General features: G+C 43.7%; 1 protein-coding gene across 1 annotated transcript in view; it reads right to left on the reverse strand.

Moving 5' to 3' along the window:
• Nucleotides 1–19,149, reverse strand: part of LOC111152030 (staphylococcal nuclease and tudor domain containing 1) — a 413,353-nt gene that overhangs the window by 338,605 nt on the left and 55,599 nt on the right. Inside the window, exon 10 of the mRNA XM_022510305.1 lies at nucleotides 13,246–13,359. Within this exon, the coding sequence (XP_022366013.1) occupies nucleotides 13,246–13,359 (114 nt within the window). The remainder of the gene's footprint in view (nucleotides 1–13,245; nucleotides 13,360–19,149) is intronic.

The following is a 19,149-nucleotide window of genomic DNA, read 5'->3' on the forward strand; positions in this document are numbered from 1 at the left end:
TTCAGAAGGCACACTACGATTTTGCTGTGCTCTATCCGGAACCGTGACCAAGCTCTGGCTCCTCCGAAGCACCTGTATTTTCTTCCCATGATTCGAGGGCTGCTTGCACACGCTCAAGGCAAGCACAGTCTTTATCCTGCACCCTCTTCACCACCCTACCAGGCTCAGTTAATATAATGACACGTGAGATGTGATGTGTGACCCAGAACTAACAAGGCACCACTTCATAAATATTTACATTTTTTATCAGGAAATTCACCCAGAAACTGTGAACAGACCCCACCTAAGCATCAGCTCAAACCATATATAATAAACCCTAAGAAACTCCCCTATTTCCCCAGACAGCCCTGTTCTCTGAAGCAGATAAATGTCTTCAGGCAAAACTCTATCTCCTTTCACTGGAATCCTCAGGAGATGTTCTAAGCTAAGAAGGGATACGTCTGGTTTGCAGTTGGCTCTGAGACCTGGGGGAAGAAAAGCTCATACAGGAAACAGCAGAGATGTTACTGTGTCTAAGTCTGGCTCCCAGAAGAAAAATGATACTCTCGAGCCCAAACTCCTGGACAGCCATCCCTGGTAAAGCCCCACCTTCCTACTGCTAGGAACAACAATCAAGAACAGTAGCCTCAAGCGGAAGTACAATGGAAACACCTGGCAACTGTGAAAAATGAACTATCAGGCTCTAACCACAGAGATCCAAACACAAGTAGCTTCTAAAGCACACCCTAAGAAAAACTGACTTTGCTTCTTCTCTAGGAGAAATGCTCTTACCTGAATTACATTGTCAGAATCAGAGAGGCACATACCTTTGTATCTGATCTAGGGCTGGGGGTTGGCATTGGTGGGGGTGGGGAGGAAGGGAACCCAGGAGGAGAAGGGCAGTGGCAGGACCGGACAAACACTGCAAGTTGGCTGTTTAATCAAGAGATATGGCATCAACAGGGATCCACTTACTCTCTGTCCTTGGAACAGTCCTGTGCAAACCCAGAAAGCCAGAGCTCATTTGTAGCAAATGAGAAGCAACAGTATTAGCAGCCATATTTGCAGTGAATCTCAGTCAACAATCAAACGATTTGCCCCTTGTAGGACTTCCTATTAGGGGATACCTTTGAATCACACACACAAGCGTCATTTGCCTACCAGGGAAGCGGAAAGAGGCAGAAGAGAGATGTGCCTGGGTTAAACAGTCACCAGAAAGAGTGAAGAGCCCCTACTCCCCAGCTTCTGAACTCGAGTCACTTCAGTATCACCACAATGCTGTAAGATCTACAGCATGAGGATGGGAGAGTCAAAAACCACTTCCTTACATTGTACATCCTCAAGTCTTCTACTGCATTAAGCTCTCTGACCCCTACTACTGTGCGGGGCTCTACATCCCTGGGTTAGCCATGGCAGGCGATTATGAGATTACAGAAAAGACACAATCACTGTGGAGTTAGGATGAAAGAAAAAAAGGGAAATAAAACTATTTTTTTCTTAATTCTCTACCCCCTCTCATTACTCTTGCCCACCACCCAAGATACTAAAAATGAGGAGCAAGCTAGAGAGAGGGAAAGGTGTTAAGATGACAGTGAAACAGGGAGCAAGAAAGCAGCTGGGGAAAGTATCTGAAACCACAATTGTCTAAGGCCTGTTTTCTCCCACAGGCAGCATGGAAGAAGTGGAGCTCTGAAACCTTCCACCACTAGTTAGTTATAAACAGCAAGGACAACACTGACATCACAAATGACAAAGATTCCCTCCATGACCGAACTCTCCTCAGGCTCCTCTTAACTCCCTTCTCAACTAGGCCCTGACTTCTGGACACAATGTTTATCTCTGCCTTGTCCAATTCTGCCAAAAATCCTGCTAAAAGTCAGCTTGGCCCAAATTCCCCACCCTTGGTATCTGATTACTCTTGATATCTGGTTGGGTTCCTCAACCTTCAGCACTCCCACCCCGCATCCTGCTCCTTGATTATAAATTCCCACTTGTCTTTGCTATACTCAGAGTCCAAGCTCTCTCCCTCCACTTCAAAACCCCACCGTGGATCCCTACACCTGTCACAGTGGTGACAGAACAGGTGTACCTTACTGCTCTTTAGCAAGTGTCATACATAATTTTAGCACAAGCCAAAAGAAGGAAAACCTGCCCGACTGCAAGCATACTGCACAGGTTCAAGCACTCATCTAAAGGCAAAGACTCGTCCGCAATGAGTGAGGCACCTTCTTCCAATGAACATCAGCTAGATTTAGAGATTTTGCCAACAAAGGTATAAACTTATGTAAATTCTAGGAGTGGAAGGATACTGGCCTGGCTTAAATTGAACAAATGTAGTTTTCTAGAACATAAAAATTGCATTTAATAAGGAGCTTAAATGTGGTTATCCAAGAAAACTAGAGCAATCCAGTTTGGTTGCTGTCAATGTCGTTAGTGAATTCAGGTTAAAGGTGCCACTCCTGGGGGCGCTTGGGTGGCTCAGTCAGCTAAGTGTCCAACTCTGGGTTTCAGCTCAGGTCATGATCTCACGGTCATGAGATCAAGCCCCAGACTGGGGTTCAAGCTCTGTGCGAGTCTACTAAAGATTCTCTCCCTCTCTCTCTCTCCCCTCAGCTCACACACACGAGCACATTCCAAATAAAATCTTTCTTAAAAAATTGAAAAAAAAAAAAAAAAAAAGGTTCTATTTCCAGCTAAACCCAAAGCAAGGCAGCTAAAGGGCACAGTGAACAGTGAACTTCCACAACACTATGCATTCGTTTGCAGACTCACGGAGCATCCAAAACAGCACAGAGAATTTCAGAGCAATATTCAAGACCAGAGGGATGCAGGGGACAGCCACAAGCTCTTTGTAAGGTGTGCAGTAACAGGTAACAGAATGACCAAACCACATGTGCCAAAGTGACTTCACTCAAACCAAAGTTACAGACTCCCTGTGTGTACTTCAGGAGAGGGGTAGGAGAGGAGAATGGGAGGAACCACAGTGGGGGATGGGGGAGATAACTGAAAGAGACCCAAATGAAAACTGAAGAAGCAGAAGCACAAATCACTCCTACCATGCAGATAGTTTAGAAATACTTTCAAGTCAAAACGCAAAAGCAAACAAAGAATAGGCAGCAGGCTGTATTAAAATTTTTGAGAACCCTGAGATGGGGAAGATACTGTGCCTGAGGGGAAAGGGGCAGCATCAGGCCACAAGTCTCTGGGCATCCAGCTCTAAGGTGGGCACAGCAGCAAGGAGAGAGTATGTTTCCACCAGAACACATTCAATTACATTCCAGGACAGAGATCTTAAACACCACCAGCTTCTGCCCTTGGAATTCATTTCTCACTGGGTAATGAGGGTAAGAGATGAAAGGCTGTAGGATTTTTACGCTGAATTTTCAGTTTGTCAGGTTCCATCCATCCACCAGGTCAGATATCTGGGACTAATCTGTATCTTTTAGGATAGAGACATCTCTCTCTAACAGAGCTCCAATAACTATTCTCTACCTGCTGTGTTTTATGGATGTCTAATAATAACATGGATAATAACATTTCCACTGTGGAAAACACAGGTACGGAGGTTCCTCCAAAAATTAAAAATAGAATTGTCATATGATCCAGTAATTACACTACTGGGTATTTACCCAAAGAGAATAAAAACACTAATTCAAAAAGATATATGCACCCCTATGTTTACTGCAGCATTATCTGCAGTAGCCAAGATATGGAAGCACCCCAAGTGTCCATCTACGGATGAATAAAGTGGTAATATACATACACACAATGGACTATTACTCAGCCATAAGAATGAAATCTTGCCATTTGCAACAACACGGACAGAGCTAGAGAGTGTAATGCTAAGTGAAGTAAGCCACTCAGAGAAAGATTCATACCATATGATCTCACTCATATGTGGAATTTTAAAAAACCGAAGAACAAAGAAAAAGAACAAAAACCACCACAAGAGACTCTTCAATACAGAGAACAAAGTGGTAGTTGCCAGAGGGAGGCGGGTGGGGGAATGGGAGAAAGAGATGATGGGGATTAAGGACATACTTATCTTGATGAGCACTGAGCAATGTATAGAACTACTCAGTCATGACAGTGTACACCTGAAACTATGTTAATTAGACTTGAATTTAAAAAAAAAAACAACATGGAGCCCAAATGCTGGTACAATCTGGAGCAGCTTAATGGTTTCTCAATTGGGAAGCTGACATTTTTCTGAACTCGGCTATTACTGAGTCCAAGCACCTCCAGAAGAACTAGAACTCGGTACGCAAACAGAAAGCGTCTAGACTGGAAGAACCATTCACTGCCCCGACAGTAGACTGGAAGGGGGTGAGGGAAGGGGGTGAAGCCAAAAAGCTTTAACGGTGAGGAGGCAGCACCACAAGGGAATCTGCAGAGGAGGACAGAGCCTGGCCCAAGTGGAGGGAGGAACCCTGGATGTTTTCCAGAGAAAAATGCTGAGCTGTTAGTTTAATACACATGGAAAGGAATAGCAAAGGGCTGAGATGACTTCTTTTACCTCTACAAGAAGTTAAGAAATAAACAAACTGTTTTGAGTGATGTCAAGTCTCCCTCTTCTTAAAGTACAAACGGGCTTAAAACTCCTGACTATCCCAATGGCCAAAACCAGCAACTGGAGCCGCCTGCCAGTTCCCCCGTGCGGGACACAGTGTGCGCACTCACAGCAGCTGTGCTACGAGGGAAAAGTGGTAAAAGAAAGAGGGTCCAATAAGAATAGGGTGTACCACACAGCCTGCACCCCCCCACCCCCCCACCCCCTGCCAGGGACCAGCCTCCAGCCAGAGCCTGAGGGGGCAGGCAGGCTGCAAAGGGAGCCCTGGGCATTCGGCACCTCAGCAGCCCTTCTGCAGAGATCCGGCAGATCCACCTACAGCTTCTGCACCGCAGTGTTTCTAAAACAAGCCCCTCCAGCTGGATAAGCAGATGCTAAAGGCAGCTCCATATGAATAAGAATGTGGCTTTCTCCTAATTCCAGACCACCTTATAAAAGACAACTGCACATAAAAAAAAGTCAAGCCTTCCTACTAGCCTCCCTAGTAATGATGAGAAAAATATTCTAAGAATGGTAGAGCTACAGGTTCAGAGTCAAGTGTCGGTGTATTCTGCCCATCCCCCAGTCCCAAATTATGAACAAGGAGTAAATGACAGCCAGTGAGAATGAAATGAACCATCACCCAACAAACACTGAGTATCAACTATGTGTTAGGAAGGGAGTGAGCAATAAATGTGAAGAAATGAGGAATCTACCTGACCCAGAAAAACCTAACTTGGGTAAGGATGTGGGGTGGGAAGGGATGGAGGGTTAAAGAAGGGTAAAAGCATTTTCTAGCAGAAACTAGAGGGGTGCCCGGGAGGCTCAGTCATTAAGCGTCTGCCTTTGGCTCAGGTCATGATCCCAGGTCTCTGGGATCCAGCCCTGCATCGGGCTCCCTGCTCATCGGGAGGCCTGCTTCTCTCTCTTCCACCACCTCCCTTGCCCCCGTTTGTGTTCCCTCTCTTGCTGTATCTTTCTCTGTCAAATAAATAAAATCTTAAAAATAAGTAAATAAATAAATAATAAAGCAGAAACTAGAAACTACAGGCATCCATTATGTGGGTTATGTAAAAATCAGGAGAGAAGAAGGACCCAAATCCTGGTATCAAAGTCTGAACCCAAAGATGCAGCAGATGCCCACATAAAGAAGATATTCTGCTCAGCCTCATGAAGGACCCAATACAGTGAAATAAGGATGAACGAGAGCATATCAACTGACTCCTCTCGCTACAGAGATCCTCCTTTCAAACAGTAGTGCGCCACAGAGGCCACCAACACAACACTGAACCAGGCAAAGGCATTTGCAGCCCAAACCAGCCTGCTCTCACACTAGATGGTGAAATGAAGGCCTATGAAATGTGAACAACCCATAAAGTGGCCAGAGATTTTCAAAGAAGGGCCGAAATAGAAAGTGACATCCAAAATATGCCTAAGCAATAGACCTGTCATTTACTAGGAAAAAAAAGCAAGCATCTGTGTCCTTCAGCTTCCCCTTCTAGTCTCCGTCCTGAAAAGCCTTTTCCAAAGCAGTGACATGAGATGATGCTTCTTCCTCCATAATCTATCATCCAGTCCGAAGTCCACCCTGTGATCACAACACACTCCAACTGGTCAGGATTCGAGATTTGGTTTCTAAAATTATGAACACTTTCCTAATAAAAATGACTTCCCAGATCCATAGCACCTATTATACATGAGGATCTTAAACCTTTGGTTATTGAACCGAATCAAATTTTCCCAGTAAAAAGCTAATTAGCCCACCAAGGAATGAAACCTACAGCCCTGGCGGCAGAAGTAGAAAGCACTGATGACTGCATTAAACTTGCCTTGAATATAAATGTTATGCAAATAAAAGGGGGGGGGGGTAATTTATCTAAACACAGTGTAGGTAGCTCTGCAATCAGTATCTCATAAATAAAAAGAGAAAGATGAAGGGAAAGCTCTCTAATTGATTTTAAAATTAGTTCCAAGCAAAGAAATAATCTGACAGCCAACAAGGTCGACAACAGTAAAAAAATACATAGCCCTTGGGGAAAAAGCGCACCTAAAAACTCCAATGAATCAAGACACCTGGACTGCCATGAAGGAGATATTTGGGAAAGCCTAAATAAGAGTAGAAAGTCAACTGGGGACTGAATACAACATTACTTAAAATCCTGAAATTAACCCCTCTGGTGGACTGAACCCAATCCATATTCTGCTAATGGAATGTCATTATGAGGAAAACCAGCGCCCAGAGAGGTGCAGGACTACACTGAAACTTGGGAGTGGGGAATAGGAAGCGCCTACAGAAAAGGAAGCCATGTGTGACCTGGCCATCAAAACAAACAATCTAATTAGGAAGGAGGGAAAAAAAAACAAACAAAACCAGGAGTGCAAACACTCCCTCTCAGAACCTTTCAACACCAGGACACACTCCTCAAGTTGAAATAACTACCAGCAGCAGTCAAGGAGACGAGCAATGGATAGGGTAAAAATGCAATCTATGCAGAAAAAGCAGCCTATGTATTAGGTCTTAAACCTCAGCACATATTTTGATGTAAACATTTATTAAATGCCTACTGTATTCACAGCACTCTCCAAGATTCCAGAAGAGAGGGGATATGAAGCTAAGAAAACCATTTCCGCTCCAGCCCCTAGTGGAGTTTAGGCTTCATAATGGAAAGCAGGCTGGACATCAATAAACAGGACAAGATGATACAGAGAAGGGAAAGACTATGTGTATGGAAATCTCTGGCCTAAAGGAGCTTTCAAGAATCAGGGTAAGAAAGACCATTACCTCGGCACAGCAGCTATGGTAAATGGTCACAGAACAGTAAATATGATGGTGCTGTCAACTCTGGAAACAACAGAGAATTACTGCAGCTCACAGGACTGAAAAGAGCCAAGAAATATGAACACACCAGCACTTGGAGGATTTAGATAAACTGAAAATATAGAACTGTGTAATAGTGATGATTAAATGAAGAGAGAAGAAAGAGAGGAAGATGGACTGAAAGAGGTAAATGCATATGGTTAGGGGAAGGATGAAGCACCAGGCCCCAGGAGATTGTTAAAATCCCACAAAAATTATTGGAAGGGGATAGGCAAAATCATGAGAAAGGGGATACATTAACTAAAGGAAACAAAAGAAAATATAATTTGTAATAGGGAGAAGAAAGTACATCAAAGGGAAACAGATAGGCAGTTTCTGTCTTTTCCCAGCTATAATTCACTTACAAAGATCAGTGGAACATATATTTTAAGGAACCCTGCTATCTACCCAGATACCAAATGTCTTGACCTCACAAAGAGTCAGGCTTGCCCCCCAGTGCCCTCACCAGCAGAGGAACAGGAATTAATCTTTTGAAAATGACAGAGTACGTACATCCTGAATCTTAAATAGATGAGCTAAGACCCACCCACAGTCTCCGAATGGTAATTTTTTTCAGTCCTCTAACAAAGGAGGTTTCAAGAGTTCTTCTCAAAAATGCCCAGATCAAACAAATCGGAAACTGGTACAGAATGCCTCTGCCAGCGCTCTGACATATTCTACGTCTTTTGATCACATTGCTGCAGTCCCCAAGTCTCTCCATTGGAAACCAGTGAAATGCTATATCCATTTCAAAGAGCTTTTGCTTTTCTCCAAGATCCTTAATGCCAGGCTGGAATCCCGCTCTAATTTGCTATTTGCCTTATGCTCCCACTCCCAAGCCCAAGATCACAGTCAGTGGGTTTATTGGTTTGCCCTGGCTTCACTTGGGGACTGCGGCCCCACAGCTCTCTGTGGTATGCTTCTCAGTGGCAGCGTCGTCTGCTTTAGGGTCCACAGGGACCAGTCATCTTGCTTTCAGAAATCTCAACTGAAGGGAATAGGTTGAGAACCACTTTTAATCGTGTCTAAATGGCAAAGCACCCTGGGGCCCTGCACAACAAATGGAGTTATTAGCACCCGAAACTGCCCTGCCTCTGAGAAAAAGCCCTTAGGCATCCCAGGGCATCACTAACGGGCCCACCTGCAGCTTGTCTGCCATGACTGCCTACTGAGAAGGCCCTGTGGGGTCGGGCCTGGGAAACAAACACCTCCCAAGAAAGGCAGCAAGGACCCTGGGAGATGAGGCAGATTACAGCTGGAACAAAAGAGATCCTCTGGTGCCCACACCTGAATATCCAGAGGCCTGCTGTGAAAGAACATTCGTGTGTTGAGGAAGTTCCACAGGGAGGAGGGTGAAAGACAGGGAGATGGAATCAAATACAAGCTCAAAGCCTAGGGCTGTGAGGTCCAGGAAAGGATCCACCTTCAGGTTTCCAGACTTCCCAGAGGCCTAGGCGGAAGGGGTTGTGTGTGTGAGTATGGGTGTGTGTGTGCATATGCGCTCGCCCATGTGCATGCAGCCACAAACATGCGAGAGGCAGAGAAGGCAAGTGGTGGTGGGGATGGCGAGGAGGGGAGGGAGGAAAAAAGAAGCTCTATGGATAAGGGAGTTTGAGGAAGAAGGCCCTGCAACTGAAAGCAAACTTTCCATGCTTAACACCCAGGAGTTGGATAAATTCTATACCTTTTTCACGGTAAATTCCAGCTCTTTATCTTTGCCCACTACAACAGCACTGTACAGGCTGAACCGACTTCATGGAAGAATAAGTCAGTCTCTCCATCAGATCCCAGAGGGGCTATATATCCTTTGTCATTAACACTCCAAGTGTGACACGAAGCCACAGCAGCCCTAGACACTCGGAGCACTAGGTTTCTCCATCTCAGATCAAAGCCAGACACTCTCTGGGAAGTTCTAAGATTGCGCAATGTGTTGTCTCCTATTAGGCAGTAGCTCAGAAAAGCCACAGCCTTTCTCCAATATTTAGCACTTGTTTCTTCATGGCAAACAAACCAGTTGTAGTTATAAGAATGGTTTTTAATATTCCTTACTATGTACCAACCAGAGTCCAAGGAGATGCCTGCTTTCCCGGTCATTACATACATATAGCTATGGCTTCACTGAGATTCCCCAGGTGATTTTTATTCCTATACCCATACTGTAGATCTCTGATAACTTTAAGGTAAGCAGAGAGTAGAGTCCTGGGGAATTCTTTAAGTAGAAAGGCAAACACTCTGAATCCTCCTGTATAGAGATTGCTAAAGCAACATCCCAAGTTCTCCTTTAGTACTCCATTCACCCCCAGGTCCCTGGTCAGCTGGGGCTTAGCAAAAGAAAGAGGAGAATCCTTCTTGCAGATGAGTTTTCATCTAGCATGATCTTCTCTTATAAATGCAAATCACTTTCATGTTTTGTAAATGCAAGCCACCAACGCAAGAGTACTCAAATCCAAACATGCCATTCCCTAGTTTAAAATTCTTCACACAAAAATCTAAAAGTATGGCACACATTTCAGCATGTGGCCTCTGCCCAACTCCCAAGACCATTTCTTACTACTCCCTACCATTAACTTCCCTCTATTCCAGACACAGAAAATACCCCCAAGTCTCTCTCTTTATCAGTATCCTGAGCTGTTCATAGGACATGCACAATCTGGCCCTGCCCCCATTTTGACCCACGCAGGCATCATACCACTCATGTACTATCCACAGTGGCCATTCATTACCTCTTCCCAAATTCGCCCAACTTTTGTCATTACTGCTGTCTCATTCGTAAACTGTCTTCTCCCCACATTTTACCAAGCTCAGTCCTAGTCACCCTTGAGGCTTTCCATTTCACTTCCTCCAAGAAGCCTTCCCAGATTATACAATCTTATAAACTCTAAACTTTTCTTTAATAACCCTTCACATAAATGAAATTACTTGTGTATTTCCCCTACTAGGTTCTAAAGTTCCATAATGATGATTCCCTGAAAGTTTATTCCCTGTTGCATCGCCAGCATAGTATCTGGTACAAAGCAGATATCCAGTAAATACCAAGGATGACAAACCCAAACCCATTCATTTTAATTTCTACACTTGATCTTAGCCAAAAGGCCAAGAAGCAATTTATTCATTTTAAGTTCTAAACCGATGCTGTCCACTACAGAAGTCACGACAAACAAGCGGCTGTTCAGCTCTAGAACAAACTGAAAGGTGTCCCAAGTATAAACACCAGATTTCAAAGACTTGGTAAAAATCAAATCAAGTAAAACATCTTATTAACTTTTTACATTCATTTAATATTGAAATGAGTGGCGCCTGGTTGGCTCAGTCAGTTGAGCGTCCAATTCGTGATCTGGGTTTAGGATCTCTGGATTGAGAGATTGAGCCCTGCTTCAGGCTCCTAGCTTATTGGGGAATTGGCCTGAGATTCTCTCCCTCTCCCCTTAACCTTGTCCCTGCCTGTGCTGGAGCATAAGCAGGCACACTCTCTCTCTAAAAGAAATAAATCTCTTTTTTAAAAAAATGTTGAAATGATACCATTTTGGATACATTAGGTAAAATAAAATGTATTAAAAATGATGTTTTCAATATAACTACTAGGCAATTTTAAATAACAAATATAGTTATTTGTGGCTTGCATTATAGATCTACGGAGCACCGTTGGTCTAGAAGTACCCTTTCGGGGCACCTGGGTGGCTCAGTGGGTTAAAGCCTCTGCCTTCTGCTCAGGTCACGAACCCAGGGTCCTGGGATCAAGCCCCGCATCGGGCTCTCTGCTCAGTGGGGAGCCTGCTTCCCTCTCTCTCTCTGCCTGCCTCTCTTCCTACTTGTGATCTGTCTCTCTGTCAAATAAATAAATAAATAAAATCTTTAAAAAAAAAAAAAAAAAGAAGTACCCCTCTTCCACCTGCCAACTTCTCATCACTGAACACTCAAGAGGTATACTAGTTGCTCCTGGGGAGACGTCTCTTGAGTGCCCACTGTAACTGGGTCCTTCACGGCACCCTCCACCATTGTTCTCAAAGTACATTATGTTAAGTTATTTCTTACATGACTGCCTCATTAAAATCTTTCAAAGGAATTTAAGAAATTAAAAAAAAAATTACTCACTTCACCTAAGCCATATACCATAGGCTCTTGCAGCTAAGCCTTACTTCAAACTTTCTTAAAATGAAGTTAAGATCTCAGAAGTGAACAGAAATTAAAAATAAAATAAAAAATAAGAGACAACCTACTTTTGTAAAGAACAAGGAATTCCATAAACAGGATCCTGCCTAAACTAGGGAATATATTCTAACAACTTCCCGCTATCTACTAGGCTAAGGGGAAATCCAACCATTACCTCGTGAGGAGAAAAATTCTTAGCAGTAGTTCCTATTACTCCTGAAAACCTGCTATTCACCCTACCTAAGCTACAGCATCCCCACCCTCCTCAAAAACTGCTTGAAATTCAGCTACATAGTCTACATTAACATAATGCTTTGGCCAATGATGCAGGCACAAAAATTAACGTTCAAGAATTTCAAAGTTGTGGTTGCTGTGGGAACCTTAATTCCAACTGCATGGCACAGATGCAAATCGTGGAGTACTCCCAATACTGATAAAATTGGAGATGTCTATTTACTCTGTGCAATGAGGCACAGCTACAGTTACTGAGAGAACCTTATTTTGGCATGTCTAGGCTTTCATGCATTTAAATTCTCAACCTTACCACAATACCATTTGCCGCATTAAACTGCCTCCTCTGTCGGGGGGAGAAAAAGAGAATGAACTGATTGGCCAGACATTCAAAGAATCCATCCTGTATATGTTTCTTATGCACGATCTGATTCAAAAGACAATCATGATATTTTTATTTTACTCTTACGGGCTGTCTGTAAACTCTTATGCAAATGAAAACAGGGCATGAATTTCAACTCGTAAACACACCAAGACACGTATACGTGCAAAACATCAGAAAAGCAAATATCCTGTCTTTAGAACTACAAAAGGGATAAATTACAGCATGAAGGACTCATGTGAACCACGCTGTGCTTAATTCCTGAAAACCAGCCAAACACCCTTCTGTGGCACTGGCTCTCACAGTGGACCCAGTTCTACAACCAGTTCCACCCTGTAGGGATCAGAGGGTAAAAAAATAAGAGTTGGAAAGAAGTCTGTAAAAGCAAGATATAACCAAACGAATTCAAGAAAAATTTTAATCCCTATCTCCAACCTCTCATAACAATGGAAAGGACGAGAAAATTTAAAACAAAACGGCCTGCAACTACGAACTCCCAGTTTTGATTCTAAGCATTCTCAAAATTGATATACCCTCAATCATATGCATTGGTTAGACAAGCAACTTTGCTGCCAAAAGATCCAACAAATAGCACAAAACAATGTAACTAATAATTACCCTTACCACTTGCAACAGATAAGCAAGGGACCCCAGAGAATATGTATACCAAGATTCATTTCTTCCTGGAATAAAACATATGGAACTTTCAAATCAAAATGACCAGGCCTTATAATCATGCACGTGAGATACAGATACTTCTCTCTTTATTCTCAGAGAAGTAAAATCTTGTTAATAAATAAAACTTAACCACTGTCCTTAACCACTGCCCATCTATCCCAGCCCTAACTCCTCTCAAACCCCTTAGGGAATAATGCCAGCAACGCCTGCCCAAGACGAAGAGGAGCAGTGAGTGTGGTTCAAGAGAAACTGACGCCTGCCCAACGACAGTCAGGCTGCAGAGATTAGGAAGCAATACCCTAGAGATTTAAAATACTGTCTTTTAGCATTCTCACACCTATGTACCATGTTTAAGTAAGTACTCTCCAGCATCTTCCCTTCGGTTTTTATAAAGAGGCTCCGCTGCCTCCCTATTCTCACCTGCGTGTTCTCCCCTTCCAGCCTCGGTGGCCGGATACTGGACAGGTGGATGGTCTTGTAGTCACCAGAGTTCAGTTTCACGACAATGGCATCTGCATTCAGCACCTGCATCACCTGTGGGCACAAGGCAAAAATGCTTAAACCTGCTCCAATGGCCCAGACCTCCCAGCACACATGGTAAGGAGCAAGACCCACCACAGTCATAGGGAGAAAAGTCAGATCAACAGCCATTTGGGGGTAGCTCCAGTATCATCCTTCACGGTGCAACGATGTTGGAGCAAACAGTGCTATAATTTTTAGTCCCCAAAGACCTTGTTATGATTTCTCAATAAGGCAGCATAAAAATGATCTTTTTTATCTTTTGCCCTGACCAAAACTTGTGGTTAACTACAAAGCTTAGTGGACATCTAGTCTCTATGTTATTCAAGATATTCCTTGAAACAGGTTCTAAACTAAAATCAAATCCCTAGCTCAGTGTGAATCTAGGAAAAGAGGCAAGGGCTGGATTAGAAGACATCAGCACCAAATGAGAACCAAAATAGGATGCCCCAAAAGAGAGCAGAAAAATCAAAGACAAGCGAAGGGCAAAAAGAGCTGTCATCACAATGTGGAAAAGGAAAGGCTCAGCTGTTAATCTCAGGGCAGAAACATTATATTGCTAAGATTACTTCAATTACTCTGAAAGCCAACTCTTCAGAGCACTACTATGGGCAACTTTGTTTTAGACCCCAATATCGGTAACATTGGAGCCCACTCTCAGTGAAAGAAGATTAACTTCCACTCTTGGGTAACCTACAAGGATATCTATTCAAAGGGCAAAAGCACAAATACTCCTCTGTGGAGGTTATTAGAACATTCCACCAATACGTACAGAAGGAAAATGCACTGAAACTACCTAGGACCACATCGGGGTTATAACTAGAACCCATATTTCATCTAGCAGTCTACAATTCATTCGATTATATTCAGAGGCTGTTATTACAAGGCTGTTTGGGTTCTGGTTTTTTGGGTTTTTTTTTTTTTTAAACAAGTAATACTTTTCTACAAGGTAGCTATTGACTACAAATCACCGTCACCATCCCCTTTGTCTGCAGAATCAAAACCAACTCTCCCAGGCTTCAATCAGGCCCCATCAGGAGCCAACAGGCAGCTGAACAAACTACAGGGTCAGCTGCCACAGTGAGGGCACACTCGCAAAATTCCCCTTCTCTTTCATGTGAGAAACAAAAGGAGCTAGACTCTTCTTTGCTCTGGTGAATATCATACTGATAAGTACCCTGTAAGAGCCGTCACTAACTATTTCCTGGAAGGCTTCACATCTTTTAAAACAGAATACACCCATTTACTTGCAGGCTCTTCCAAAAACGGCTATTCTCTACCTTTTCCAAAGAACCAGCCAACCACACACCAAAAAGAGTAAAGACTGATTGAAGCAACAATGTGAAGGATGAAAAAAAACCAAAAGCGAGTGAGAAATTATACGTGACAGGAAATAGCAGGAAAAAAGTGCCGTAAGAGAGAATGAATGAAAAAAGAACAAGGACAGTTGGAATCCAGCTGTAGTCCATAGAAGGCTAACTATATGGCTGGCAGATGGGAAGATATCCCTGGGTTTTACCACCGTAAGTAATGGGAAGCAAGTGTAGGGAAAAACAGGCCAGTGACCAGAAGAGTAATGAAAGGTCTGAGAAAAAATGGTGTAGATGAGGAGAGCGGGTATTTTTAATTTTCAAATACATAAGGTTAACCTGCAAACCTCAACATGGCAAAAGACCAGTCTCAAATAGCCATTGCCATTCTGCTTTAACCTTTATGACAGGTCTGAGAATAGCAAAAGCTAAACACTAAAATCCAAACAGCCAGAACCCAAAACTCACCTGGCCAGAAAAAACTGGTGAAGTCCAAGCACAATCAAAACCAAGATCTGTGGTCACATGAGGACCACAAGGTCAGGACTGGTTACCTGGGTATGGCTGGTAAGAAAGTCTACCAGACCCCCGAAAGCAAAGAATAATCACATAGAACTTAAAAACAGCCCAGAAGGTATAGCCAAAACTACAGACTCACCAACTGAGAGAAAAGGAGTACATCTTGTTCCCATTACCACCTAGGCACATCAATGCCAAGCAAAAATGCCCACCACAGTAGCATCTTCCTCCTACTCCCTAAAGATATCAGTAGTGGCTTGGCCAACCTGAACAAAAAAGAAAGACCACAGCTAGTAATTTCTCTATCCTTCAAAATCCCACATTTGGGTAAAAGGAGAAGCATCATAAACTGGATACAAAACTTTCGCGGGGTGACGTATCCATGATACAGGCTATTTTGCTATCCTACCTTCCAACCAAAGAGAAGAAAAATTCCACAAAGCCATACCAAGCAAAACACCACTACAGCATATCAATACTGCTCCTCCCTCAAAGGACAAGACCATCATCTCGAATGTACACACCTCCCAGTATTTTGAAATCTCAGAGATGGACAGAGCTATACATTCTTCTTACACCAAAACTAACTGTTATTAATTTATCAAGTGCCAAAAACATAGGGAAATTCCCATAATCAAGACATGAGAAATACCTATTCTCCACTCTCTCGTCATGCTCAGAGAATAAAACCAGGGAAAGCACCGTAGTGCTCAAACCTTCACCCCCTGATTATAGAATGCGAAGATCTGAGCATACCCCTGTGACAAGTTACTGGTATTCGTCACCCCTTAGAATGTGTTAGCAGCAGCAGCAAATGGATTCTTCGAGCTGTAAATTTCAGACCTCAGCAGCAGACTCTCTGCTCGGCATCTCCCTGATTAGAAACCTCCTCTTCAGGAACTGCACACTCTGACGCTGGCAACCTAACGAGGCTCGGCCTTCTGATGAAGAGGTGTATGGTGAGTGCGTGTGTGTGTGTCAACGTGTGCATGTAAGTGGGGTTTATGACTTTTTATTCCTCTCTAAATTGTGTCATTACTGTCCAGAGAACAAGCAGCTCCTGAGCAGAGACACGGAAGAAGCAATAAAATAGTGGTTATAGTCGCGTACTGTGCAATAAGTAAAATGCAGAGTGGATTACTGCTCAGAGCCTGCTCATCAGCACCGTTGCAGACCACATTTCCAACCGTGCTGTTTTTTACGGTGCCCTCACCAGGGTAAGTCTCTGTATGCCCACGTCACTCACTCTCTCCGCAAGCTAACAGATGCCCTATACACACCTACCAAACAACACACTCCAGGAGATAACCTAAGGGACGGGGCTTCTGCACAGCAAAAGTCACTAGCTAGATTCACAATACAAGCCCTAATTCCAATTTCTCCATTTCCTGAAGCCCAACTGTAAAAGGAAAAATGAGTGCCTTAATGATGATAAGTGTAGGCTAAGGGCGCCACAAGTCAAGAGAAGTGCAGAGTTCTGTCAGGGGTAAGGGACATCCATTCCCAACTCTGGCCTGCTGCCACACTCCCCATCTGCAGAGCCCGTCCACAGTGCTCACTGGGAGACCAAGGGCAGCTTCCTAAACCTCTGCAGCATATATAAAATGAGCAAAAAGAGCCATCAACAGTTTCCTGCACTAAGGAGATCCTCAGAATAGCTCCCCAGATGCAGCTCCAATACTCCCAAAGCTGCCTAAATTATCAGTGCTGGACAAAAATAAAAGGACCATCAGCACACTCAGGGCTTCTCTGGGTGCCACCAAGGAGTGCCCTTGATGGGGCCACTGGGAATGGGACACCAAATACCCTTATTACTGTCTGAAATCATGACACCCAGCTGCTTCTCCTGCTCCCTAAGGCTGTGTGCTAGGTCTCTTCTCCCCCAAGCTAACCATGGAAACACTACTGAAGCAGCACCGGAAGTGGGTAAAAAGGGAGTACACCGTAACTGTTACAACAATGGCCTGGAGCCACCCCCAGAAGGGTACCGCGGCCATCCTGTACCGCTGGCAAAAGACGAAGCCCAGCAATGTCTTGATGCACATAATTCCAGGCACCTTAGCATGAGTAAGCAGACTAGTTGGTAAGAAGTACTTGAAAAGAAACCAGGCATCAGATGAATCCGAACAGATGGGGCACCCTACAACATACCCTACCAGCACTCTGCAAAACTGTCACAGTCATCAAAAGCAAAGAAAGTCCAAGAGACTACCACATCCAAAAGGAGCCTGACAAGACATGACAACTTAATTTAGTGTGCTATGGTGGATGAGATTCTGGACCAGAAAAACAGACTGGAGAAAAACTAAGGAAATCTGACTAAAGACTTCATTTGATAATAACATATCAATATTGGTACACTAATTATAATAAATGTACCATACCCATGTCAGGTTATAGAAAAACTAGGAGGGCAGTGGTAATGTGGGAACTCTGTACCATCTGCTCAATTTTTCTGTGAATCTAAAACTGTTCTAAAAAATAAAATCTCAATGGAAAAAAACAAGTAGGTTTTTTTTTACAAATCTCTTCTAATTCAACTTTATATTCTTATCAGCAAATCAGTTTACTGCAACTTAAGCTACAAACCAAGTCTCGATCTCTTTTTGGTGCAGAGGCCACCTTCCTAACCAAACCATCCCCAGAACTTCCTCTTCACCTGAAAGCCATAGGGTAGAAGTCCACGAAATAGCTAGTATTTTTTGTTTTTGTTCTCTCCACATTACCAAATGCAAATAAAATGGAAAGTCTAGATAAAGCCAAAAATATTAAAAAGGTGGCTTTTCTTAAAAACCATCTCCAAGAAGCATATGACAATGAACTCCATTCAGAGCTATGACTAGAAGCACAGCAAAAAATGATTAGGGCCAAACCAAGTCGGTCTTAGAATCCACTGCATGCATCCATGAAGAACTTCAACCTGACCTCCAAAACTGCACATGACCATCAAGTCCCGACAGCTGACTACTTAGGGTAATCTTCTAGACAGCGCCCTAGATGGTAAGCTCCTTGAAAGCAGGACGCACTTCTCATTCTTCCGTGCCTTCTCACAGCAGAAGGGCTCTGCTTGTTTAGGCATCACTTGGTACTGAGAACCAAGCAAGAAGCCTCTAAGCAGGCAGGGCAGTGAGAAGACTGCACCTCCTGAAAACATGCTGTCACTCCCCAGCCCTCCCACCACCCCTGAGTGTTATTCAGGTCTGTAAAATCTGCAAGGCCCAAGAATCCAGCAGCAGGGACAGGGAAGCCAAGCCACGTGCTCAGGGGACCATATGGCTACAAACAGCACAGATCAGCTAAAACGCCACAGGGAAGGCAGGCAGGAAACTGGCAAGCCACGACAGGCACAAAAGTCTCAAGCAGGCTCAGCTAATCGCTGTGAAGTGAACATGCTTCTCTGCTAACCTGGAGAGACAAGGAGAGCCCCCCCTTGCATATCCTTCCTTAAGAAGTGCAACTGTTTAAGCAGAGGATGGAAAGCATTCTTTCAGCAGGCTTCATGTACCAAGGCAATACTCTGTTGGTTTCAAGTTGCTCAGAAGTGACACTCGTGGCCAGCACGTCTCATCCACAGCATCAGTTCCAGAAATCACCTACAGAGCCCAAGACGCACCCAGTTCAAGAGTTCGTAGGTTACCTTCTGCAGGCTTTTTCAAGCTGTTTAGCTGATCCCTGTACAATAGTTTCTAGGACACAGGGCAGGTGAGTGCTAAAGAGAGAGCCATTATTTGTTCCGGCCTTAACAGTCCTATGAGCCTTGGAGCAGAATCCTTCAGTAAAAACTTGTAGGACTGTCAGATTAGGTTGTGATGTCCTAGGGTACCTCAGAACGCTTTTAGGTTTCCTTGAAAAAGCAGCACTAGTATTTTTAAATTTTTTTAAAGATTTATTCATTTGAGAGAGAGAGAGAGAGAGAGAGAGAGAGAGCACAAGCAGGGGGAGAGGCAGACTCTACTGAGCTGGGAGCCAGATATGA

Source organism: Enhydra lutris, unplaced genomic scaffold (assembly GCF_002288905.1).
Source record: "Enhydra lutris kenyoni isolate GAN:26980312 unplaced genomic scaffold, ASM228890v2 scaffoldscaffold27, whole genome shotgun sequence".
In the NCBI taxonomy this organism is placed as follows: Eukaryota; Metazoa; Chordata; class Mammalia; order Carnivora; family Mustelidae; genus Enhydra; species Enhydra lutris.